The sequence below is a fragment of the Pezoporus wallicus genome, unplaced genomic scaffold (genome assembly GCF_028554395.1).
Source record: "Pezoporus wallicus isolate ANWC-B61680 ecotype Strahan unplaced genomic scaffold, APGP_CSIRO_Pwel_v1 contig_5690, whole genome shotgun sequence".
Taxonomy (NCBI): Eukaryota; Metazoa; Chordata; class Aves; order Psittaciformes; family Psittacidae; genus Pezoporus; species Pezoporus wallicus.
The window spans coordinates 1-27,591 of record NW_026642407.1 but is presented as its reverse complement, the minus strand read 5'-3'; the positions used below and the strand labels follow the sequence as shown (position 1 = coordinate 27,591).

The following is a 27,591-nucleotide window of genomic DNA, read 5'->3' as shown; positions in this document are numbered from 1 at the left end:
GATACAAGTCAAGCACTCCTTACACATCTTACCAGATGGCAGACTGGCCAGCACAGAGGACATGTAAGTCTTTCTGCTAGATAAGTGAAAACATCCACCTAAACTGTTGAAAAGTTTTGATAGAGAAACGCTTTATGCTTGCCTTGTTTCCCAAGCCGCTGTGAGTGAGGAAATAGCAGGGACGCAAACCACGAGTGCAGCTCATTACTGCTGTTACAAGTTTGGGTATTCAAATAAATGCCTGTTCTGGTATGAAAAGAAAGTTACTCTCTGTGTATTAATTGCTCCTCTTATAACATTCATATGAATTCCAATATTCCCAAACCCTGACTGGTTCGTACCAGAAAAGAAAGAAAAAAAAAGAGAAGGTCTTTCACAGACACATTAGCCCTTACTGTGAAATCGATCCACTCACCACTGATACACGAAAATATCAGAAAAAGCTACATAGAAAGAATCTGGAAAATAAAATATGTAGCAAAGACTGGGAAATGCCAGACAGCTTCTTTAACAGGTCAGAGGAAGACCTGGTAGTTCAAATAACCAGTTTTGGCTAAGCTCAAGGAAGGAAAAATGCCTGATATGAGTCCTTTGTTTAAATTTAACTAAAATAACTCACCCCCTCAAACTTGTCTGGGTCACTGCAGAGGGCATATCCTTTGGGGGGGTTTGAGTCTGACAATGTTAATTCAAATAGATGAGAGCACCTGCATTTGGGAAACATGCATCATTGCAAGAAAATCAAGAGGAAAATCTACTGTACAGGTGTTTTATATGCATTTTAAAAGATAAAAATTCTCTATCATATAAGACAAAGCATACCCCACACTTAGCAGGATTAGGATTTGTGTGTGTCAGGGTGTATGGTCCTGTGCCTAAGCCAGCTAAATGTTAAAAGCCTGTGACTAAACAGAGAAAAAGAAAGATAAACCTGTAAACTCTATTTTCTTACTGTGAAAGACTCATGTTAAATCACCTGCTTGGGCCAAATAATGCTTGCACAAGTTGACAGATAATGAATTAAGCACCACAAATGGAAGGCGCCAACCTTTGCAGCCAGTTGTGGAAAACAGTGGAAATGAATGAGAGGGGGATTTGTTGCCTCCCACACCAACCACACAGAAGCTCGTCTGTTTTGAGGGTTCATGACATACTTGAGTGCAGGGTGCTCTGTCCACAGCATTGATCACCTGCTGAGAGCTCATACTGAATTAGGTTACATTATAATTGGATTTTCTGAAGGCACCACATTAGCATTTTCCATGATCTCACCCTTATTAGCCAAATCACTAATCAGGAATAGCACACTTACATTGTCTGCTGGTTAAACTATCTGCTGCTATAGCGTCTGCAAGCCAGCTCTGAATTCATGCAGAGATAAAAACTCCTCTCTAACAGAGACTTGGGAGTCTATTCGGCAGCTGATGTTGCAGTCAGACTATAATTTTCAATAGTTCATGAAAAAACAAACTCTTTCCAGGGGCCGCTTCACTCACTGCTTTGCTTGTGTTCTTTCTTAGTCTATATTATAAAGTGAGGAGTGTCATTTCTTTGATCAGTGTAGGCAAAAGCAGCACCGCTGTAAAATATAACAGAAAAATCCTTTCTCATGGACTGTTCCCCATCGTGTCCAAAATCAAATGCTGAATGTATTTAATCCTGTAAGGTTTTTATTTTCATTTGTAGGCCTTTGTATATTGATGGGAATGGAAATACCTGTTCTAAAAGCAAAAATGATGCAGACAGTCTCATAACTGATGACTCCATCTTTGCACAGCTCCAATAGAAGTTTGTGTGGGAACTTCAATTCATATTAACTACTTCTGAGTGATAAGGAAAGTACACAGAACATCTCATGTAGCCTTATGGTGCAAAAATCTCAGTTCCTTCTTTCAGAGGGGATTCCAGCAGGTTCAGGTACCTGTCTCGTAACAGTTACCCTCATATAAGTCTGAAGGGAAGAGACAATCTTGCAAGTAGATTATAAAGTAATGTTTGCTGACCACTCACTCACCACAATTTTCTGGAAAAGTTCCATTGCCTAAATACAATTTAATTTTAAAAGCCAGGTTTCATTCTCAAGTTAGAGGTTACACAGCAATGTTCAGATTCATTACAAGAATCATTTAGAAATACAAAGCCACTTTCACTGAGAGGATAAACCCATTAAATATTTCTACTAAAATTCTTCTGATATAAATAAGAACACACACACAAAAAAAAACCTGAACACATTTTTCATGTCATTGTGGATCCAAAACAAAAGGAGAGCTGGGCTTGACTGGAAAAGGGGAGCAGGCACTTTCAACCTGGCCTGCCATCGGTGCTACCTTGCTGATAATCACAAAAACATATTAAAACAGTGAGGTAGATTTCCTTTTTACTAAACAACTAAGAAAAAGGACACAGAATTCAAGATGGTATGTCAACAAATCATTCCCTGGAATCCAATAAAAAAAGACTAATTCACAAACAAAAAAGTATCACAACACTATTATTTGGCTTACAAGCTCTTGAATTCAAACCATATTTGACAGTCTCTGAATCCCCAGCAACAGCCACATATTTTCTCATAAGGGTTTTTAACAGATTCTCATAGACAGCACAAACAGCATCTTCAGAACAAAGGGCAGTAACACTTGCCAGCAGAGTATTACTGGATCCTGAATATCACAAGCCTTTATGATCTGCTTTTCTATTGTCCTTGCAGGGATTTCACCTGTCATAAATAACATGCACTGAAGGGATAAGGAGCTAGTGACAAAAAAAACCAAAACAAAACAGAATAATTAAGCTGCAAGATTAGCTCGCAGCCTTTGGTCTACACTTCTCCAGGTCATAGGCTGTCACTGATGGCCTCCCTTCTCCAAGGATGAATCTGCAAAAGTAAATCAATGCAAATTATTTTGACATGGAGAAACACAACTCTCTTATGATTCATTTCCCTCTATTCCTCATGCATACACTTCCCTCCCCCTTCCCCAAAGCCAGTACTGTACATCATTACAAGTCTGTAATCAATCCAATACAAATGGCAGTGTGAAGAAGCAGAAGAGTAGGGATATCACACAATGCCTATCAACTTCCAGCTAGTCCTGACTGTTGATAAAGATCAAACAGCAGGGTCTAATAACCTGAAGTCCCCATGTAAAATCTTTCTAGACCTCTAAGGAGAGTAGCTGACCTTCAGCAGTGCTTATACATTAGCACTACGTGTGCACAAGAGAGTAGGTAAGTACAACAGAGGGAAAAATTAGGTGGCCGTATCTATAGCTAAGTAGGTGTCTGTGGTTCAAAGATGTGTTTGATAGTAACTTGAGCTAGAAGGAAATATTCTATTGCTAGTGTAACACATACTTCCTGAAGTTTTGAAAGATTCTAAAAATTCTGTAACATCCCTAGTAGCACACATGCAAGTGCACACAGTATTTCACTTACAAGAGAAACATGAAGAGTGAAATATTTCCAGCAGGGTTTTGAATTAGCCAAGGAGATTTGCTCTGCAGCTGCTACAAAGTAACCCCATCATTCACTTCCAAACCCACAGTGCTGATGATATCCAAATGTACATGAAAGAAAACTTGATCCAAAAGATCCACATTTGTATTGTGAATCACTGATTTTGATGACACTTTTTCTTTGCTGGTATTAACAGCATTGGTGTTATTTGTTCAAAAAGCCAAGCAGAGCAACAATTAGCAGACTAGTTCTTTGTGTAAAGTAGATAAATACAGATATTTTTGTGTTCATTCTACTGCATGCTGTTTGCCTGTGTAACAACAAAGATGGTGGAACAAAACTTCTCTTGCAAGAAACGTGATTCCAAGCTTCACATCTAATGTTGGTATTCATATAAAAATACAATTTGGAAAAGAGAGGACTCTGATATGCAAACACCTCAGGCAGCTACACAGTGTGGATTTTGTTCAATTGTTTTTGTTCCTCCCAAGTCCCAGTGGGACACACCGAGGTCTCCCTGCTTATGCCAAGATGCTTTTGGCTCCTAAAGTTCTTGCCCAGCTGGTACAAATTTGTAGATACTGCAGCACTACAGGCACCATCTGCCAGAGAAGAAAAGCAAACATCAGAGAACACACAGCTCCCAAAACCAAAGAGTTTCTCTCGCCTAGGACAGCGTTAACCATTCAGAAAACTTGGATATTTGCACCATAATCAGGCTTCAGAGCCCAGCACAGAGTACTTTTACACTTAAAACACAAAAAACATGCAAAGGAAGGTGGAAATGGCATAGCATGAATTTTTGCATCACTTCCTTAAATGATCAATGAGGAGCTAAGGATATTGCCAGCTAGCAGACGGATGTTTCATCAAGTCACCAGGAAAGAGAATCATTTAATGAAAACAGCTACCACATCACCTACCACCAGAAGACCACCACTGACAACCCGTTTCAAGCAAGTTCTCTTAAATGCCGATTCTTCCTATGTTTCATGCCCAAAGGAAAAAAATGCCAGTGTGCATGAAGCTGTTTAAAATCTAACAGGTACTGAATGATAAAACCTGAAATGTTGCTTCATAGAAATAAATTTATCAAATCATATGTCTGTTTAAATTATTTTTAATATTCCTTTTCACAAGAGACTTTTCTGCCTAGTACTCTGAAAAATGACAGCATACTCTGTGAGCTTTAGCTCAGGTTGACTTCTAAAAGCAATACCTTTGTAAAAAAGGCAACTTCTCATTTCTGGAGTCAAAAATTAAAGGTGTGCTAATGTTCCTTTTGTTACACGGCAGTAAGAGAAATTAAGTTGTATCAGTAAAAAACTTGAAACTCATCACATTTTCATTCCCAGTGGGGATGGCAAGCTGCTAATTAAGTCTGGCTTGACAAGTTGGGAGCACTGATAATTTCTAATGTAATATATGCACTGAGGACAGGTTAATATCAAAAATGTTTAAAGCCTGGGAGTTTTTCCAGGAAAATTAAGATGTCAGGTGTTTGGGTTTTTTTTCTGTCTGGTTTGCATTGAGGACCTCCACAAACATTTTTCAGTTTTTCATTTCCTCCCCCCCCCCCACCCCGGGCTCCCTACAGATGTCATTATTTTCAGTGTAAAACCCCACACTTCCCCCTCCTCTTCTTCCAATTACCTCTAATTGTAACAACATTAACAGCAAAGTAGGTACCTTGAGGGCAAAAATCTGGAAAGCAGCAGAGTGTGGAAAAAAACAAGAGATGCTGTTATAATGAAAGCAAGTGGACACATTCTGCTGTTTCATGTGCTCATCTGGGCATCCTTAGGGCTTTGCAGGTTTTCCCTAGGCATACCAAGAAGGGTGGTGACCAGCTGCTCGTCTCCCTCACAGCCCTCCAGAGCTACCCCTTGAACTGAGAGGTAGGAGAAAGGCCGCATTTCAGCTTCTCCTTCTGCCTCTTAAGCATATGCCTTTAAAGCATATGCCAGCCTGGCATAACTGGATCCAAAATAAAACCATAGAGTTTAGGACAAGAAAATACGGTATTTCTGACAGAGTACCTGGGGCTCTCAAATACATATACCAAGAATCTCTCTGCCAAGAAAACAAATACACTAAAATTCATTTTGGAAATGAAAAAGGCAACACATGCCAGCAGTTGTGGTATGCAAAATGCTTCTTGCTCCTAGTAGGCTTTGAGCAATAAACCTTTTTTTGCAGAGAATTTTTTATTAAAAATCTGGGTTGAGGGAAAATTTCCAAAATTAATCTTCTTTTCAACTGTCTTTTCAATTGTGCACAGTTGGATAAGGAAGGAAGTCAACACTGCTTGTCAAATAAAGTGACATTAAGCACATTTGCTGGAAATCTATCTGCCTTGCTTCTTAAAAAGAAAACAGGAAACAGAAAAAACACAAACCAAAACAAACAACAAAATCACCAAACCCCCCCCAACCAAGAACAAAAAGATCAGAAACCGGTTCCAGGAATGTTGAGTGACAGAGCATGAAGAGACTTAGGAGCTAATGTCCCTCTGAAGGCAGTGTTGCTGGTCAAACAAGGCTAAGCTAGAGGAATTTAAACAGAGTTTAGGACTAGGCTTTTTGCACAGCAAAGTACCTGGGGAGGGACCACCCTAGAGGCTGGCAGGAAGAAGTATCTTGCTACAGTAATACAGCCTCTCATCTTATCATCTTCTTCCTTAACCTCTACCTGTCTCCTATAGCTTACCTTTCCACTTTGCCTCTCTCTATTGTGATCTTCAAGGAAACACCTTTTCTGTTTTTGGAAGCCTCCTGATTTCCTCTAGTCATGCTTTGCAGACAGGCAGTTGCCCTTTGAAGACTACCTGAGTGGTCTTTCCCTGGCAGCCTGTTCTTCATTGCAGCCCACCTATGGAACATGGCTGGACACAAAATGTTCCTACCCATCTCTTCACCCTGCTGCTTTCAGCTGGAGAGTTTCATGCTTGGGAAAATATGAAGAAATACTTATGACAGACAAGTTGAATTCTAGTATGATTTATCTGAGGTTTTAAGCAGTTTAATAAGAGGTGTAACATGAAACTTTGTGGAAACAAATGGGAAGAAAATGCTAGTAAAGTCAGACCAATAAACCTGAACATGGCCCACACCCTCCTGCTTGCAAACCGCCTGCTCAATATTTTTGGATTCAGTTCAGCAACCAGTGGCGGTGTGGAAAACTGAGCTCTTAATGAGACTGCAGCATGAAAAGCAGGACAGGAACTGGGTTAAACCCTTATCTTCCCGTGGCCATGCAGACATACAGATGACAGGCAACTATATGCTGCCTAGCGTGAAAGCCACCCCAAACTATGGGCATGCCTCTAATCACTTCTGCACTGTGAATATACAAGGGTAGGGAATACACCAACTCACTAAACACATTTTCAAGGACAGATTTTTTTTCTCCCCCATCCAAAATACAATCGGAGAATTGTATTTTACATGGTAAGTAATTCTTCACTGTCCCATGCAACCCCTGGCAGGTCAAAGTGGTCTCCATTCTTACTGATAGAGTGCACTGCAGGCTGAGGTTTTTAACCTATGAAGACTACTGAAACCATTTCTAGGGTCCCAAAGCCAGAGGGGCTTAAACAGTTCTTTGTTAACTTTTAAGTAAACTCTCTAAAGCCAGAGACATGCTTTTAAAAACAAGTTGAGTGGCTTGGGCTCGGGGGGAATCATCAACTGTGGAACATCTCTTTGCCTTTCGGATTTTGGAAGGAAAGGCTAAATGGATAAAAGAAGAGAGGTTTTTTGAGGTGCCTTTTTTTTCTTCATTTTGCCCCCCTATTCCTCTCATCCTTCTTGTATTCTGATGAAGCTACTTCCAGGCTAATTAGAGAGGGCTCAAATCAAAAAGTGCCAGATGCAAACCACCACACTTTGCTCCTCAGACTTGAGCATAAGTGATCATCTTCCAACTACCAAAACGCAGAACTGTGGAAAAACAGTAGACTGAAGTAGAAACTTTAGAAATTAAGATAGATCAAATTTCTGTAGCAGTTAAAAAAAATAAATCAGTGATTATTCTATTTTTGTAGATACAGGCAAAGAGAGGTTTCTTACAGAAAATAGACAAACCAGGCTTCACAGAGACAGCAGTCCTTTAAGACGGCCTTTTTCAGATCACAGGTGCAGCTAAAAAAAGTGGTGTCACTCATAAGACATCATACAGATAGAGTTCCACAAGCAGTAGAAAGCATGAGATTACAGAAGGACCTGGTTACAGAAGGACCTGAAGAACTTAAATCAAATGATACTTTGGCACCTGGGTGCAAATAACTTCCTAACAAAGGAGGGCAGAGAAGGAAGAAAACACAATCTAGATATATCTACACAAAAATACAGAAAAAAAAAATAGTAATTCCTCCTTGGAGTCAATATGCCTTTGCAGTCCCAGTGACGTTATAACAGACTAGTTAGAATTGACACAGAGGCTCTTACAGATTTCAGATATCTTTAGAATAGGCTTTTTTTGATGGTATATTGTAAAAAAGATCAGTTTCCTGATTCATTTCACTTGTGCTCAGCCCTGAAGTTACCATCTGTATTTTGTAATTATTCTTCAAGAAAAAATAACCAGTGTCAAAGGAAAATTTGTTAAGGAAAATGCAAGGGGTTTCCCTAGGAACATCAATCTACTGAAACAGCATTCCTACAGGAAACTGCCTCATGCTTAAAAGTTGCTGCACTGCTGTTTTGTTTTTCTATAATGAAGGCCTATCTCAGAAGCGATAAGATTTATTGGCCAGCTTATCACCTAAAGAGGAAATGAAACATGAGAAATGAGACTCTGGAACACTGCTGCACATAGTAGCTCATTTAAACCCACCAATGTAATTAGTACTTGTACAAAACAGAACAAAGAAATTGGAACATCAAGAATACTTTCATCGTGTATTCTGGAGTTTCTATCTTTGAAACCTTTCTCACAATACTTCAATGTGGATTTAATATATGTGACTATATAAAATATATAAACCCAGGCTCGTGCTTTTTAACTGATGGTAGAACTTGGAATTCTTTATGACCAATGGTTAATAAAATAATCTTTGTTTTATCAGCAAAGAGACTTGAAGGTGTTAAAGCAGACAACCTACACAGTGCTGTGATGGGACTCATTGAGAATTCTTTTTTATGGGGACTGAAGAAAAAAGGAAAGGAAAGCCTCCAAGTGTCCTACCCACTGCCCCATTGAGAGGAGGTGTTCAGGTGTTCTAGACAAGGAACAGCAATAGAAAGAGCAGAATTTGAAGAAAAAAAAAAAAGAATTCATATAATAAAGCAGGGTAAAAGAGCTCTCTTCAGATCCCCTAAGTGTGCATTGCCCTGGACCACAGCTGCAGCTGGTGGCCGGACTTGTTTCATTCAGTGTTGTAAACATCCTCCCTGTATTCTCAGGTGCAATAAATCACTTTAAGCGTGAGCAACTATAAAATTAATCTCCTCTCCTGTCTCACAGTCACAGCACTACTTTCCCTACAACCACATCAGAATCCTCCAGTCACCATGTAATTATGGGAAGCTCGTTCCCCATTTCACCAAGTTATGTTTCCACCCTACCCTCTCTTCAGTGCAAATGTGGACAGCAATAAATAATGTAATAGTTCTTCTGTAGCCATCACCTTCTTCCAGATGTTGCAAAAAAGCTTTTGGTAGAGCACTTTCAAGCATTACTTCATTCACAGCTTTACTTTCAGAGATGCCAACTGACACTCAGTATGGAAGCTCTCAGTATTAGAATTTCCAGAATCATTACTATCAATGAGAAAATGAACATGAGCCAGCAGTGTGCGCTCGCAGCCCAGAAAGCCAACTGTATCCCGGGCTGCATCAAAAGGAGCATGACCAGCAGGTTGAAGGAGGAATTTCTGCCCCTCTCCTCTGCTCTCATGACACCTCACTTGGAGTATTGTGTGCAGTTCTGGTGTCCTCAACATAAAAAGGACATGGAACTGTTGTAATAAGCCCAGAGGAGGCCACGAGGGACTGAAGCACTTCCCATATGAAGACAGACTGAGAAAGTTGGGGCTGTTCATCCTGGAGAAGAGAAGGCTGTGTGGAGACCTCATAGCAGCCTTCCAGTATCTGAAGGGGGCCTATAAGGATGCTGGGGTGGGACTCTTCATTAGGGACTGTAGTGATAGGACAAGGGGTAACGGGTTAAAACTTAAACAGGGGAAGTTTAACTTGAATATAAGGAAGAAGTTCTTTACTGTAAGGGTGGTGAGGCACTGGAATGGGCTGCTCAGGGAAGTTGTGAATGCTCCATCCCTGGTGGTGTTCAAGGCCAGGTTGGACAGAGTCTTGAGTGACATCGTTTAGTGTGAGGTGTCCCTGCTCCTGGCAGGGGGGTTGGAACTAGATGATCTTAAGGTCCTTTCCAACCCTAACTATTCTATGATTCTATGATTCTGTGAGTCCCTGTCATCCCATACCCACTCACACTGTAAAGTGTCAGACACATGAAGCACACGTTCCTGCAGTGCACACCTGCAAACTTGACTGATCCTCCTGCAGCACAGGATGATCACCTGAGATAGTATCTCTACAAAAGGTCCAGAAGTGAGAACAGAACTAACCATGAAACCTTAGGTGCCACAATTCTCAATCACTTTTGACAGAAAAGGGGCATTTTAAGGAAGTTTCTGAAGGAGAAGATCTGGAAGGACAGATTCCTAGACAGAACAATGTCACTTCTTCCTTGTATTCTCTGGCATCCATCTTTTGAGTAATCTAAAACAAGTACTTCAAAACACCCAGGAACTTGGCATGATTTTAAGTCCAGGTACAAATACTAAATACTCCTGGTTTCCAAAAGGTAATTTTCACCAGCACCTTGAAAGCTAATTAACTTTTTCCATTTACGTGCTTTTAGCTTTCAGACTCGGCACCTTGAACTATCAGATCAGACCAAGAATACAAATAGGCATTTTGCCTTTAAGGTGAAATAACATCCTAAAGCCTGAACTTTATTACCAAGGACTTCTAAAATCTGCCCCATCATGCCCCCCCAGTTTCAGCACATCATCAAATTTCATCTAAGCTGGAGCAACAGAAGCTCTGAGGACAACTTTGGGGATATCTTTTCTTTAGGATAGTTACAGGATGTCTAATGGGCAAATGTGTGATCCTATAATGTGTAATAGAGACATTTTACAAATCACAACAAAGCTGAAAGCAGACATGTAGATGGTATTACATTATAAACCTCCACCTGTGTTCCACCTACACCAACCTCAGCTCCCTAATGCAAAGCTGTCACATATACACTCGATAGATTAATAAGAAAATCTACTCTACACCCCTCAAAGACCCCCATTTTAAAAAAGTACTTATAAAATATGTTCTGTACAGCTGTTGTCTTACCATTTGCCTTGCACTGCACATCTGGCGGAAACTGGTCAGTAACATACCACTGATAGTCTGGCTGCACAGAACAATAAAACATTATTACAGCAATATGGACTTCATAGACACTTCAAACAAAATAATAGTGACATGATAAAAATATAATTGTGCTGTGAAGTTTTTTTTGTTAGTCATACAAAAATAGTTTACAAAAAAAGAATCTTATATTTAGCTTTATATTTCCACTGCTCTGAGTCTTTCAGCTTGCTTGGTTTTTTTATGACATGTGGCTTAGATGCTGCACTCATTTGAAATATTGGTGTAAACCTTTCTAGATCCCACAAATCAAAAGAAATGTTAACAGAACCAAATCAGATTTTAAAAGGGCTAAAGAAAAAAGTGCACCAGAAGATACTAGTAGGCATCACATTATCTGTACTAAAGAACCCCTGGAGAAACCTGGTACACATCGACCTGACAGGTGAAGCTGTTCTAGTCTGAGTATGTGTAACATCTGTAACATGTTTCAGTGTGACAGGAATAACCCATTTAATAAAGTTCACTCTCCTCCCTTCCCCACAGGTTAGCATTAGTCTTACTGTAACATTGGCTGTTATCAAATAACTTCTTGAAAATACTGTGGGGTGGGAAAAATTCCTGCCTTATAAAAGGAAATATTGGGAAGGTTATATCCAGGCAAACATAGTTTTGTCTAGGGAAATCTTGGAAAAAAGAATTACTGCATTTTAGTTCATACCACACACTGTGGTAAATGAATAGCAAATTACTAGAGAAAACAGTTTTGGGACCAGACATTTCAGTTGTATTAAACTGTCTATCTAGTTTAAGTAGTATATGCAAACTTCTCAAATTTCACATAATTACTGCTTGAAATTAGTTAAACAGGGAAAACAAGCCCTGTTTTGCAGAAATTGCCCTGATAAAATCCTGAGTGATAACAAGGAGACTTTTACAGATTTCGACGTATAGGGAGGAAATCTCATAGACCTCTAAAGAAGTTTTGCCTAAATTAAGACGGCAGGATGAAGCTCTACATACAGAAAACAGGTTTACCTTTTCCGTATACTGTCAACTCGTAGTTACACAGCAGTAATTGCTCTCATACTTTTCCTCTGTCAGGAAAAAAGGAGCTATCCTATTTTCACTTAAATTATCCCATCCATGGTATAATTTATTAATTATAACTATAATCCATTATTAACTAATTCTGTGCTTGTTGACAACCAAAATAGGCTGTCATACAAAGCAAGATTGTTTTTCTTTAAGCACAGATAGTTTTTCCACTAATTGCTCAAAATACACTTACTTGCGTTGCTTTTGTTTTGAGTTTCTGTTGAATTTTCTGTTCTCTGATCTATTCATCTCCTTCATAACTATTTACACTACGCAAATTTGAATGAGTTTCAGAAACAAGAGGTGTTTCAAGCCAGATTGAACAAAACACTTCCACTAACAATATAAAAATAATCAAAAGGTGCAAGATATGAAAAGAAAGAAAAAGCAAAAGCACAGACTAAACACACAGGATTACATACGTTAACTCAGGACACATTAAATTCTAACACCTTTCTTCATTGCTAACAAATTGCTCAGGGAGGTACCAAGAGCCCAGAGCAGAAAAGCTGCAGTCACACATACAAAGAACCTCAAAGAAAACCTGGAATGAAACTGGGAGTTACAAAGCAACCAAACTGACCCCAGCACTCCAGCAGGAATGGCAAAGTTGTAAACCCAGCAATCCCTAGAAATCCAGATGATAAAAACTGAGGGAGAAGAACCAAAATAATTTGGGACAGTGTCAAATTGCAGTGAAAAATATTCTGCAATACTTCCAACTCTGATAAACAGGGCAATAAGCGCACTCCTGAAGCACAGCTATGACTTGGTTGACCACAGCTTTTCCACTGGCTTTCTCAGTCTGAAAGCCTTATGTATGTGTTGCAAAAATTCAGCTATAATTTCTGATGTGACAGCTTTATTGCCAGAACCAGATCCTGTGTATTTCAAATGACATTCACCATGTTTACATGCCTTCTCACTACATTTGAACAAATGCAGTCCACTTAGATAACTCAAAGCACCTAAAAAGTATCATCCTTTGAAGCAGGATTTTCCCTGAAATATATAAATCCCCCTTACATAAGCTGTCCTAGTGCAAACCTATTCTTCCATGGGATATAGCCTTAGAGGGCAGGGGGGCCCAAGACTTTTGGTTGACATTCAAGGATCACCTGCTCTAAGCTCAGGAGTGTTGCATCCCCACTAGAAGGAAGTGCAGCAGGAGGGCCAGGAGACCTCCTTGGATGGATAAGAAGCTCCTGAGGAAAATTCAAATGAAAAAAGAGGCTTATAAAGAGTGGAAGCAAGGACAGGCAGCCTGGGAAGAGTACAGGGATGTTGTTTGGGAAGTTAGGGACCAGGTTAGGAAAGCTAAAGCCCAGATAGAATTAAACTTGGCTAGGGATATTAAGGATAACAGGAAGGGATTCTACAGGTACATAGCAAATAAAAACCAGAGTAGGGAGAGCGTAGGCCCCCTCAGGAAGCTCTTGGGAGAACTGGGTACACAGGATTTGGAGAAGGCTGAGGTTCTGAATGACTTCTTTGCCTCAGTCTTCACTGGCAAAGGCTCTGACCACACCACCCAAGTCTTGGAAGGCAGACAAAGGGACTGTGAGAATGAAGACCTTGTGCCCACTGTAGGAGAGGATCTGGTTTGAGACCATCTTAAAAATCTGAAAGTGCACAAGTCCATGGGTCCTGATGAAATTCATCTGCGGGTCGTGAAGGAGCTGGCAAATGAAGTTGCTGAGCCACAGGCCATCATGGCAGTCAGGTGAAGATCCCCAACGACTAGAAAAAGGAAATATAACCCCCATTTTCAAGAAGGGAAAAATGGATGACCCAGGGGATTACAGACCAGTCAGTCTCACCTCTGTGCCTGGCAAAATCTTGGAGCAGGTTCAGCAGGTTCTCCTGAAAGGCATGCTAAGGCACATGAAAATCAACAACATGCTTGGTGACAGCTAGCATGGCTTCACTAAGGGGAAATCCTGCCTGATGAATTTGGTGGCCTTCTGTGATGGGGTTACAGAACTGATGGACAGGGGTAGAGCAGTTGATGTCATCTACCTGGACTTGTGCAAAGCATTTGACATTGTCCCACGTGACATCCTTGTCTCTAAATTGGAGAGACATCAATTTGATGGATGGACCACTAGGTGGATAAAGAACTGGCTGGATGGCCGCACACAAAGAGTTGTCATCAATGGCTCAATGTCCAGCTGGAGACCAGTAACAAGTGGTGTCCCTCAGAGATCGGTGTTGGGACTGGTCTTGTTTAACATCTTCGTCACTGACATGGACAGTGGGATTGAGTGTGCCCTCAGCAAGTGTGCTGATGATACCAAGCTGTGTGGTTCGGTTGATATGCTGGAGGGAAGGAATGCCATCCAGAGGGACCTGGACACACTTGTGAGGTGGGCTGATGCCAACTTTATGAAGTTTAACCATGACAAGTGTAAGGTCCTACACCTGTGTCAGAGCAATCCCAGGCACAGCTACAGGTTGGACAAAGAAGAGATTCAGAGCAGCCCTGCAGAGAAATACTTGGGGGTGCTGGTCAATGAGAAACTGAATGTGAGCTGGCAGTGTGCACTCACAGCCTAGAAAGCCAACCATATCCCGGGCTGCATCAAAAGGAGCATGACCAGCAGGTCAAAAGAGGTGATCCTGCCCCTTTACTCTGCTCTTGTGAGACCTCACTTGGAGTATTCTGTGCAGTTCTGGTGTCCTCAACATAAAAAGCACATGGAGCTGTTGGAACAAGTCCAGAGAAGGGCCACGAGGATGATCAGGGAACTGAAGCACCTCCTGTATGAAGACAGGCTGAGGAAGTTGGGGCTGTTCAGCCTGGAGAAGAGAAGGTTGCATGGAGACCTCATAGCAGCCTTCCAGTATCTGAAGGGGGCCTATAAGGATGCTGGGGAGGGACTCTTCGTTAGAGACTGTAGTGATAGGATGAGGGGTAACAGGTTAAAACTTAAACCGGGGAGGTTTAGATTGGATATAAGGAGGAAATTCTTTCCTGTTAGGGTGGTGAGGCACTGGAATAGGTTGCCCAGGGAGGTTGTGAATGCTCCGTCCCTGGCAGTGTTCAAGACCAGGGTGGACGAGGCCTTGGGTGATATGATATAGCGTGAGGTGTCCCTGCTCCTGGCAGGGGGGTTGGAACTAGATGATCTTAAGGTCCTTTCCAACCCTAACTGTTCTATGATTCTATGATTCTAGGTCTCTTGGATCCCCCGTCTATGTACATGCTTCTCTCCTCAGTATTTCTTCATTTCTTCTCTCCCAATTTCCCCCCTTGCCCACCTCCCTCCCGCTCCCCAGGTTTATGACTTGCTGAAGCTGCAAGGGAACCACTTTGTCACAGTTTTGCTATATATGCTGTTGCCCTGAGAAAGAGGAGGACACCTCCCAAAGAATGAATGCCTTCACCTCTTCTGTTGTAGTCAGGGATAGGCTGATAACAACCAAGGTCTAGCGATGCTCTGTCACATCACTGTTTGTCCCAAGAGTCCCTCCTCTGCACAGTTAGAGCATCCTGCTTCATCTTCTGTAGGAGGAAGTCTGCAGTCACTACAATGATTTATACAACTAGAAAAACACATTCATAAAATGGATACCCCTTGAGAATTCTGAAAAAAAAAAAAATTATTTACTCTATTTTTATTGTGTAGAATGAAATCATTCATTACTGTACAATCAAGTGCAGGATTTTATCCTCCAGCATGTGGCAAGCATTACATTAGAGAGCAAAATCTGGCTCTGCTGTCAAACGTGACAGAAACAAGTATTTTATTCCCATTGAATAAAATTCCCCATTCTCATCACATCCATTTGTGTGTCAATAATGTTAACCCTAACACTGTCCAGGATGACAGACCTAAAATGTAAAATTATCTTTAAAATCTCATGTTTTTAAACAGATTCTTTCATATGGAAACAAAAAGAGTGCACTAAGGACTTGAATTGCTCCAAACAAAGATTAAAAAAAATACTCTTCTCTATAGTGATTGGTATGCAGGCTACAGATGCAAATACTTTGCCTTACACTTTGAAAAACTGCAATGCAAACACTCTAGTTTTACAAGACCAGGATTCTTAGATAATTCACTAAACTTCTGAAAAAAAAAAAGGAACACAATCAGTAACCAATGAAGTTTAGCATTCCCTCTAGATGAAATTCAGCCCCTAACAGAGAGCTGGCAGGAGGTCTCTGAGATTCAGAAGAATCATTCTGCTGCTTTGAATCCTGCAAAAGTCCTTGTTCCGTCTTTTGCAAGGACTTAGTTGCACTTTGTAGACATGTTGTGGCAACAGCATCTTAGACAACACTATGGCTGAACTGGTTCTTCCTTTCAAAAGCTCTATCTAGTGAGTCCACCCGGCACAGTTCTTGGGAGAAAAGGCAAAAATATGCTGTCTGAAATCTGTCTAGGCTTACTTCCAGCCACCCTTACCTGGTGTCTGAGAACTTCAAGTTGGATTCTCATGTCCTCAAGGCTGTTTCTGCCACCCATCTCAGAAGGAGTCCCAAGTACAGGTGTGTCCTGCTTTTTCAACACACCCAGAATGGCCTGAAACGTCAAACAGCAAAATTACTAATCAGACATTCACTACTATATTAAAAAAAAACCAACAAAAACCAAACCCACCAAACCCATTCCTTTTAAATTATTAGAATGCTCTCTAAATAAACACATTAGAGTGAGTCACAAACTTCTGGGTTTTTTCCTTCACTTACAGTTGCTTCAACTATATACATTGAATATAAACAACACAAAATATTTGCATGACTAAGTCCAAATTTCAAAGCACATGGATTACATCTGTGAATTTGAGACAGTTTAAGGGACTGTTCTTTTACTTTTAACTGTAACCATCATTTACCTATGGAAATCATAGCTGCAAATCTCACTCATAAAGACCATCTTTCTGTACAAGTCAGAATTTGGGAAAACAAAGGCAGGTTTCTAAATTCAGCTGAGGCCAAAAAACAAGCAAACAAAAACCCCAAGAAGATTAAAGAAACATTTAAAGATGCCCTGAAATGTAACTACAGTGAAGTCTGACTGAAACATTTTTTTCAGTAAGAGTATAAATTTCTTCAACTGGAACCAAAGGAAACCCAGACTGAGACAAAGTTATGTAGTCTCTACAGCTTGTCACTAGATGGTGTTATGAATACACACATTACATTGGTAATGCACTATTTTTCACTCAAATTCTGCCATTGTTCATTGCAGGTCTCTTTTAATTTCAGCATTATTACATAGAACTCCCTTGGTCTGGAATTGTTTGTAAATTGCTCTTACCCCTCTCTGCCTATAACCACACACTATACACACATACATATTTTTTTTTACTCTAGGACAAATACTCACCATTCAGTACTGTTCAATGTCTCTTGCACAAAATGTGGACTCGGCTAACTTCACACATCTTTGAAAGTTCAATTCCTGCTAATGATCCCCAGCTCTCTCTTGTTAGCCACATTGCATTCGTGCCATAAGGGAAGGCGGGAAGATAATTTGGAGTGGGAAGAGGCAGTGGGGACAGTGGCCAAGCAGGAGAACCAGTATTCAAAGTAAACCAAGGATTAGTATTATCCTAAGGCCAACAAAAAAATAATGTATTAAAAAAAAACCAACCCCAAAACATTAGCATTTCCCATGGAGAGCACAGAAAAGGGAGGCCTTTTCTGAGCTACTGTCCCTATGAATTGTGCAAAAGAGAAATTGGTCTAGTAGTGGCCAAGTTTGTATGCCATGTCAATATATGTGTTGAACATAAACATGGGAGGATGAAGATACAGAAAGCTTAATGATTAATTCTCCTTTTGCCCTACTGTTCAATATGTTGTCACTATATTGACTATATTTCTTGCAGCTCATTTTGTAGCGTCATACCATCATATAGATGTATTAGGTATTTGGGAAATTCTTCAGGATTTATTAGTTTCTTTTTTGTTGTTTTTGTTTTTTGGTGGGGGGGATTCTACATCTTAGAATTATGGGAAGAAAAAAAAAAACACAACAAAAAACTCACAGAAAAATCCAGAATATTTGAACTTCTAAAAGTTAACAGTAGCAAAAAATAAGGTGTGGAGTTTTTTAAACCTACATTTGGAAGCAATATTGCAAGACCCTATTTTATCATTTCAAATAAAATACAAAACTGGAGCATGAATAAAGCTGAACTGGTCCCTAAGTTCATAATAAACCCAGAGCAAAGTCTTTAATGACAGGTTGTAAGAAGATTGAGAAATGCTCTGTGTGTGTACGTAAACTTTTGTAATGCTGTTATTAGGTCACTAGCAAATTATTGATGATTATGTCATCGGAGATTTGGTTTCCCATGTATAAAATGGAGACTAAACACTAATAAAGATAATATTCAAAGATGTAATTGGAATATGTTTCTTTCAAAATTCCCATCACTTTGAACTGACAAAAGGTGGGGCTGGTTTAGAATAATTTATGGAAGAAATAAAGATATTATTGTTCCACTGGTTTAAAAAAAAACAAACAACAATGCTGAATAAAATTATGATGAGATACTTGAAATGAAAAGTAAATAAGCTATTTTAAATATTTAACTAAGACTTGAAATTTCAAATTAGGAAATCTAAAGAATGACAATGAACTTCTAAGCACCTTCTAGAACTGGTCCTCTATGCAATTTTTTTTCAGATCATTTGGCTATACCTACTTCACTAAAAGTCAAAGTATAAAAAAGCCCAACCAAACCAACCACTTCCCTAGCCCCTAGAAAATCATACATCAAAGAAGCTGAAAAGAATTGTGTAGAAAAATGCCTGAGGGACAGCTGGATGAATAATTTCAAGAAATAGAAATAAAATGTCTTCAGGGACTGGAAAAAAGATTGAATCCCAATAAAAGCTACCGTTTTTGGTACCTTTCAGATAAAAGTGGTAAGAGAGACAGTCACACTGAACTGTGTGTTGCAAAAGAAATTAAACTATAAAATGCTGATTTTTTTCTCACTATAAAAATGAGCTCAAGAATGAAGGTATTACACAGGAAAGCAAGACTAGAAACAGTATTTCTAATGAGAAGGATAAAAGCAGAGCAGTGTGGCAGTGGCTAATAATAAGGAAGATGTACCAGTGAGAAAGAACTCACAGCACGTTGAGTTAAATTGAGCTTAACTTAATGTGGTGTTAAATAATATTCATTCAGAAGTACTGAGAACTGAAACCTGAAATTGCAAGGCAAGCAGCACAGAGGTTTTCTGATTTTTTCAATATCAGAAATGGAACTGTATGAATGAAAAGTAACTACCTTGGTTTCCAAAGATACAAGAAGGGTAAGTGTTCCATGCACCTAGAAAGCTCTTAATACTCTGGATGACTGGATTAAAGTTTCGTGAAGCCAAAGATAGAAAGGTCAAAGTACTTGAAGTACAAACGTTCACATACTTAGAAACAAGTAGCAGTGTCTTCCATAAACTGAGAGATAAGCAGTTCAAAATGACTGAGGTGAATGACATTCATATTATCAGGCACAGTTGTATTTTAAAAGAACAAAAGAGCTGGGTCAGCTTATCTAAACTGTCCTCCAGTGAAAATTCAATTGCTCTCTGTAGCTATAGGGAAAGAGCAAGTGCCCCTGAGACCAATCGTATTTTTACTAGGGGACAGTTCTGTTTCACAGAAAGGACACATCTGCTTTGCACAAGGAATGAAGGAGATCTGTGTGACACTACTACCACCAGAAAAACAAATGAATATCACCTAGGAAGAAAAATATCAGCCCAACTGAAACAGAAGAAAGCATCAAATGAAAGAAGGGTTACAGTTCCAAAACAGCCTTCCAATACAAGCACAGTAGAAAGAGCTTAAGTATTTTTAAGAAAAAAGTTGATTGATTTCAGAGAATTTATAAGAATTTATATTCACTGAACCTGTGATAGCAGGGGACTAGACTTAAAAGGGTACAGAGGGTCCCTTCCAGTCGTATTTACACCCATGACATGAGATTTGAAGGATGCAAATAAACAGAAAATCAGTAAATTACTCGTGGGAATGTGTGTTACATGAAATTGCTGTTCCATTTCAAAGAATGGTCTATTTACCCATCTGTCTTAGATCCAACCATAAGACAGCAAAATAAAACACTGAAATAAGTTGTTTTACAAACAAGACCTCAAATGAAAGTTATACTGAGGCTTTGAGCAAGTCCTGTCAGTTCATTTCCAAAAGACCTAGAGGTCATATGTTCTGTCTGATGTTTTAATATGGTAACATGACATTTTTGCCTCGACTTTTGTACACCCTCATGTACCACAAAGTTACATAGCAATGGTTACTGCAGTGCATTTCCTCAGGAAGTGTATGTGGCTCACCACGAAATATAAATTATTAGAAAACACCCACTAATCTATGTGATCTTTTGATTTAACAAAGTTACATTTATTACTTTCCTTCAGTTAAAAAAAATAGCAATCCCATTTAGATATTTTATGGCAATCTCCTCAATGAGATATATACACATAATACTTCTGTGTATGTATATAAAAAAGAAGACAGGAGCATGTCTTATGAAGAGAAGCCATTATTCTTAAAAATGGAATATATGTAAAACAACAGATTTTAAACAGTCTGAAATCATTTTTTAATCACAGTGTTTCACTGGATGCATATGAAAGCATCTTTGTGCCATTTCCCTTTTTTTCTAAGGAGGTAGAACATAGAAAGAGCTTAGATATGACACGTAGAGAGGTTTCACAGGAGAAGCCAAGGATTTTTTTAACTTTCTTCTTTACAATACAACCCTACTACTTGCCAAGAACAGCATGCACAGGTATTAGCCAAAGTAAGTTCTTGTTTCCCCAGATCCCAAACAGTGATCATGAGCTCACTACCATGAACAGGTTGTTAACTCATGATTGAAAAGATGGGCATCTGGTAGTGTCACTGGTTGACAACTGGGACCCTATATTAAAGGTAAAGTTCCTGGTCAGCAGCTCACCCATATTCATACCTTATTGAGACGACTTACTTCACACTCATAGTGTTCTTTCTTTCTCATTATTGAGGCATTCTTCTGCTTCAGGAGCCTGTTCTCTTCCTTCATTTCATGGAGAGCTTCACTACGGACTTTTGTTTCTTTCTGGAATGCAAAAATACAGAGAGATGCTGCTGAAATGCAGATGGAACCGTTTCTCAAGAGCGATTTTCAGAATATCTGCTGTATGGCAGATATGCTGCATTTTTGTTGTCCCAAACACAGCAGGGAAGGAAGTCAAAGGAATAAGGACCATTAGTAAAGACCATATATGGTAAAGTTTGTTATAATTGTTTTGACCACTCACCTTATGATAAGACAGAGGTAACATACTAGACTAAATCCCTGCTCTCTACAGCCTGCAGTTACACAAAGGCATAAGGAAGCTGGCAGACCAACCGGATCAGTAACAGTTTGCAATGATTATCCCAGACCTGTATTATTCTTATTTACTTACAGTGTTAAGGCCAGGCCTAAGCACTGGTAAAGTCCCACCAGTTCCCACTGTTATACAACACTGAAGATGAAACCAGACCTTAGTATCACATAGTCTGAGGATTTTTCACACTACACAAGAGACTGAGGCAGGCCTCAGTTCACTCAAGGATTACCAAGTTACCAAGGAAGACTTCAAAGTCCACTTTATTTGACCCCATCACAGTTGTTGACCCTTACTAGTGTTTGTGCCTACACTGTTGCCACCCCAGCAAAGTACAGGTGCAGCAGGACTTACACACTAGTCTTTCAAGATGGTATTATAGAAATTTATAGGAGTTACTAGGACAGATCTGGAAGACTTTTGTTCTATCACTTTTAGCATGGCTATTTTCATTTTACATTGAAGGGAGCTAAGATCTGAATCAGACCCTGAAGCAAACAGCATTGTATAAACTCTCACAGGGTAATGCATTCCTCACTAGCCCACTTTAGGCAGACTGCCTTAGACAAAAGCTATTCAGACGTACGAAACAGAATGGCCTTTTCTACAAAACAAGAAAGTATTTGAAGTACTCTTCTGCAGCAGCTTTATATGATGGAAAAGAAAAAAAAGCAAACAAAAAGAGATCGAACAATCACATGCACAGGACACCATAGGAATGCTTCTTTTTCTATGTAACAGGCATACCTCTGTGCAGTCAGCTACTAGGCATTTACAGGTTGAGCTCATGAGAAGTTCATGACCATGTGCTAATTTAGTCAGTGAAAAACACACTGCTGCTCGCACATGAGGTACCTTTGGTTTCCTTTGGTCTAAGTTACTTGGAACACTTCATTTTCTCCAAAAACTGGGCAAGATAAGCAGGATATCTCTACTTTAAGAACTCCCCCAAGAGCTAGCTCAAACTGGCATTTGCATGTGCGTTTCAAGATAATAAAGAAAAGCAAAACACTAAAACCCATACAGGCTTTTAGATATGTTCTTCTCTTCAATTTTGCCTTGCTCTTTTCCTAGCTCCTAGCACATATTTTCCTTCTCAGAGGCTGACACTTCCAGGTGCATGGCCTCTTTTATAACTGAAGATTTCCAGTTTGTTCAGGTTTTTGCACCATCTGAATTCTTACATCCTATTGCTTCTTAGCTGACACTGAATCTTAGGTGTTACGGCACTTAGACTTTCCAGTGATAAGGTTGGTCTGATTCCTCTCTATGGGTAGTATTTCATGCTCGGGGGGGGGGGGGGGGGGAATAAATTAAACCTCCAGAAAAGTCAGTTTTCCTCTGTGGGCCACGAAGGACATGGGGACAGACAAAATTCACATTATCATTCTAAGAGACATACCTCTGGGTGCATTAAAAAAAACAAGATAGCTCTGTAAGCCAGCTTCATGTAATCTGTCTCAGGGTTGTTTGGTGCTGCTGTTTTTCCTAAATGGCTCAGCAGAGCATCCAGAGAACTGCCACTGAGTAAACAGATCTAAAAGGTACTGTCAGGCTGCTCAACTAGATAAGCAAGTAGAGAACAAACATTACTTTGCTCTGGCAATTGCCCTGTACAGCCCATTCCAGCTCTGTGGCTACAGCTCTTTGAAGAAGAAAGGGTTATTACCTCTCAAGAAAATAATAATAATAAAAAAATATATATATATATAAACATATATATGTAAAAAATCAAATGCGGGTATGAAGAATGTTAGTTGCTGCTCATTCAACAATCTCTACTTTTAGCACCTACCTTTGAAAAGGTGTATATCTCCTGCATGACAATCAAAAAGTAAAGAAATTCAGAACAAATAGAAGCAATTACTTGATGAGTATATAATTTATTTAAGAAATTGTTAATCTATGGCTGAAGTTCCATGCAAGTAAATCTGTCCCTGTAAGAGATTTTTGGATTATATTGTCATTTAGTTCATTATGTGGTAAAAAACTTGGGGAAGTACTGCTCCTTTTCATAAAAGCAGTAAAAAACTTAGTAATAAGAACAGGAAGATGTTATCTCTCAGTGAATCCACACTCTGAAAAAATACAGACAGTGATTCAGTAAGTGCAAAACAGCATAGTTTGCTTTAAAACATGTAAACAGTCCAACTGGTTGGAAATCAAGTGCTTAGCTAAGACCATACCATAAGTGATAAGCAAGTAAGATGAATGTCCTGCTTATGAAGATAAAAGCTAAGGGCTTTGCATTTGCTTTCCTATATTAGCTAACTTGCATCTTATCTGAGTTTGGAAGCAACATGATTGCCACTTCTTTTCGGGTTTGTTTCATATTATCAAGTGAATAAAGAAGCATGACTTCAGCTGTCAGAGTACCATACAGAAGCCTTTACAAAAGGTTATACGTGTGTGATACCACGAAGGAGAATGAGATTAAGAAACACCACTCTTTGGTGCTTGTAAAACAGTGCATAACATTTTGCATATATGTTGGGCACATATATACCAATCACTCAGGTTGGTGGTTTTACTGTGGTGGGAAATTCAGCTTAGGGATCTAATTTATACATGAATTCTTACACAAAAGCCAATGCCAAAGGAGTCCTGAGAGAGTTGCCCAACCACTCAGGGTGAGGTGAATGCCGTTCTAGAGCAGCAGATCAGCCAAGGCACTTTTAGCTCTAATAACGGCATTAACTACCTCAGTAATATTTACAGGGAGCTGAGATAACTAGCACATGTATAAAAATGTACATTGTAATACCAAAATGTGGTTGTCTGGAGCTGAATTCATTCCTTCAAATATTTATTCCCAAGCGCTTGCTGTAACATCTGTAATGATGCTCCTATTCCGTTTGAAATCACTGTAGTGTTTTCATTCACAAAGATATTCACCCCAAACTGAGCAGCTAGGAAGGAAGTCTCTGGAGTATTCATAAAAATGTGCTCTTTATTCCTCCTCCCCCCACCCTGCCCACAGCTGTCCTCTCCGCCAGTTTCTATGTAAATGACTCTATACATAGTTCGTTGATCAGACAGAAGATCAGCCACCGCCTTGGGTACAGTACTGAAGAACACACAATACCACAATCTCATCATTACAGCTGTGCGACAACCCACGTCTTGTCACTCACGAGAAAGAGGAAAGTCAAGACAGATTCCAACCTCACGAGAAAGAGGAAAGTCAAGACAGATTCCAACACTCTGCACAAATGGGGTGACAGACTGCACCCTCCTACCATTTCCTGCAGTGACTGCTCTCTGCCCAGGGCTTGCAGTCTCTCATCTTCTGGATGCTGTTGGTGCCTCTTTTCCTCCAGTTCAGTGACTTTCTTCTCTGACACATCCAGTCTTGATTTCATTTCAACTAGCTGAAAAGCAAGTAACAGACTATGGCAAGCCAACAAAGGATCCCGAAAGGTACAGCACCTTGAAGTTGCCTTCAAATGCTTTCAGCTCTCAGCAGATGAGCATAAAGGAGTGGATCTGGTTGCATGTAAAGTCTCCCACCACTGACTTACCCCTTCCCACCTCCAAGCTTCACTGCTGTGACTGCAGTGGAAACTCTTACTGATCCTGGGCAAACTCTCTATTAGTGTTAACTCAGTTGGGTCTCTCACTGTTTGGTTGCCAAAGGACAGTTACCATGGGTCTGTCCCTCTGAATGAATTTTCCATTTTGATGTTTCTATTTTCCCTTTTGCAGTTTGGATTCCCTCTGCAGTGGTGCACATCCAAATGATCTAGCCAGAGGCATACACAGTCCTGTATTAAAGAAGGAAGAGCCATTTAAATTCCTCTTCTCTTTGGGAAAAAAAAAAAAAAATCCAATAAATGATCCAGATCTCCTTAAAGCTTACTGGAAAATATTAAGAGAGAAAATTTTCCTGATAAGCACATGAGGTCATTCTGCAAACTTCCTTTTCATAGAAAGAAACAGGAGATGGGAAGAGTCAGTCAATGATTTGGTATTCCAAAAAGTTGATTTTTTGAATACTGGGCAAAATTGTAAGTGGCCAGGTTCACCACGCACCTGCAAAAAAAAGTGAAGATAGATACCACACAACCAAGAAGTAAAAAAAAAAAAAAAATAGTCTCTCTGCCTATAGGAGCCAGCATTCATGAAAGATTTATCTGAGCGCTCCCTCATTACAGGGAGCCCCAGTGAACTTCCAGGCTTCATAATCCAACTACAAGTGATGGGACAAGAACCAACAGATCTGTGGTGATGTGGATCAATGATTAAAAAAATCGTGGAAGTCATGAAGATTTCTGCTTTCATGTCCTCCCTAGTCCTGACTATTTTAGGGAAGCCCTACTTTTCTGGCTGCTTTGTCCTACTGAAGATTGTGCACATTAGCTTCACTTTTATGTGATGAAGCCTTTTTAATTTGTGAGCTAAAAGACAAAATATATATGATACCTTCCGCCCTAAGATATTTACTATAGCTATGGCTGGTTGATATTTAAGCACAGAATTAACTATATCCAGCTGGCATACATAACAGCTTTATGTACACTTGGTGCAAAATGGCCCAGATACGGGGCACAGAAGTTGTTAGGTCACTAAAATGAATCACTTTCTAGCCTTTGCATAACAACAGATTAGAGTGACCAGGTAGATACCTTTTGGGGGTAGAAGGGAACTGCTAGGGAAGGTTTTCTTCCTGAGAATGCTATATACAAAAATATTTCTAACACTTCCTTCTACTATTAAACAACATAAAGCATTCAGACAAATCGACTGGAACAAAACCTGAGCCCATAATTGTCAGTTTAGAAAGCGACATGTATGATATCTGTTCAAGCTGTTCCTATTAATCAGGTGGCATTTCAGAGAACAATCAAAACAGTCACTTACTTCTAGTGGGTTTGCTGGGACTTCCATGTCACTCACACCTGCCCATCCGCATCCAAGACGGCCTTGAGCATTTGCTTCACTATGGATCTTTGGAAGAAAAGCAATGAAACAGATATTTTATGTTCGCTAAATGAGCAGGAAAATTTCATTAAGACCCTGGAGATCCACGAGTGCTGCCTGTGGAAGCAGCCGAGGTTCAGAAATAAGTGGGGGAATTTTGATTTTAACATTTTCCTCCTTCCAGGCTGGGGCTTCCCAGAAGGGTTGAACCATGACAACTGCCTATGACTAATATGCCAGGCAAGGCAGTACTCTGCTTACTGTGCATGTAAACCACAATCGACTGACCAGTTCACCCTGAAAGGAGAGAGGAAGTCGCATGTATAAGGGAAGGAAGGGTATGTTTTTTCTGTAAATATGTAAATAAGAAGACAGGGTTTTCTTTCCCTGTTTCCAGCTGTCAAAAAAAAAAAAAAAGCTGGAAAACCATAATTAGAAAATCTATTTACTTTCCCTGAAGAAAAGCTGCACTAAGATGAAGAATGACAGGCAGAATTATTCTTCTCCTAAAGACATCGTGTTTACTGTTCTAGTACTTATCTTATCTAAGCATGGCTCTAGCTTCAAGCTCTTCAAGTCTTTGCTTGAGTACTCAAGGTACCCAACACTTCAAACTTGAGTCTTACTTTCCCATTTGGGAAAAGAGGTTAACCTTAAGCTAATAGGAAAGATTAACAAAGAAGATATGTCCATAGACCGCACTTACAAATAACAAAATAGAAAAGTGCCAACTACTGTCATCTTCACTCTTGGAATTGTGCATAATGACAGATTTGAGAAGGAAGTGTGGAAAAAAAAAAAAATCCTTATCGTGGAAAGCTCCCTGGGTCTGAAGCTTTTTCAGTGGGGGCAGAGGTTGCTTATTTCCTTCACAAGGAATGGAAGCTAGCCTTTGAAATTTGAAATAAAATAATATAAATTGGTGGGAGTTCTTTTAATTTCCCCAAAAAAAGGATTTAGATAAAGTAAAGTAATCCTGTGAAATGCTGGGATTCAACAGCAGCATTCCAGTTCATAATGTGTGACGAAGCAGCTCCTCATTTGCAAGATTCAGAACCCCCTCTGGAAGAAAACTATTACTTTACGGTATATGCATATGAAATATATCCTCCCTCACCTGATGGGGTATTTTAGTTTTTTCCTGGTTTATGGAGCAGCTGAAAAACTCGCAGTGTACAAAAAGAGAAATTAAAAAACAGCTGATCGGAGCTAGCCTAGCTAGAGCCACAGCCGGCACGCTTCAGCGACGCGAGGGTCAACGGAGATTAGGAAAATCAGAGGGGATAGCGCAGAGACATCGCGATTCCCGACATCTCCCGAAGCCCCAGCAGCCCTTGCGAGAGAGAGGCTGACGTGGCGGGGG

The 27,591-nt window shown here is 39.8% G+C and overlaps 1 protein-coding gene across 1 annotated transcript; it reads right to left on the bottom strand.

Moving 5' to 3' along the window:
* Positions 1–2,776: 2,776 nt before the first annotated feature.
* Positions 2,777–26,273, bottom strand: TNIP3 (TNFAIP3 interacting protein 3; the record flags this gene model as incomplete). The annotated part of the gene is made up of 7 exons (XM_057429920.1): positions 2,777–2,878; positions 10,833–10,942; positions 12,532–12,598; positions 16,345–16,477; positions 20,906–21,034; positions 24,548–24,679; positions 26,169–26,273. Coding segments are annotated over 7 exons (708 nt in total), but the record flags the coding sequence as incomplete, so codon positions are not given.
* Between the last annotated feature and the right edge of the window lie 1,318 nt (positions 26,274–27,591).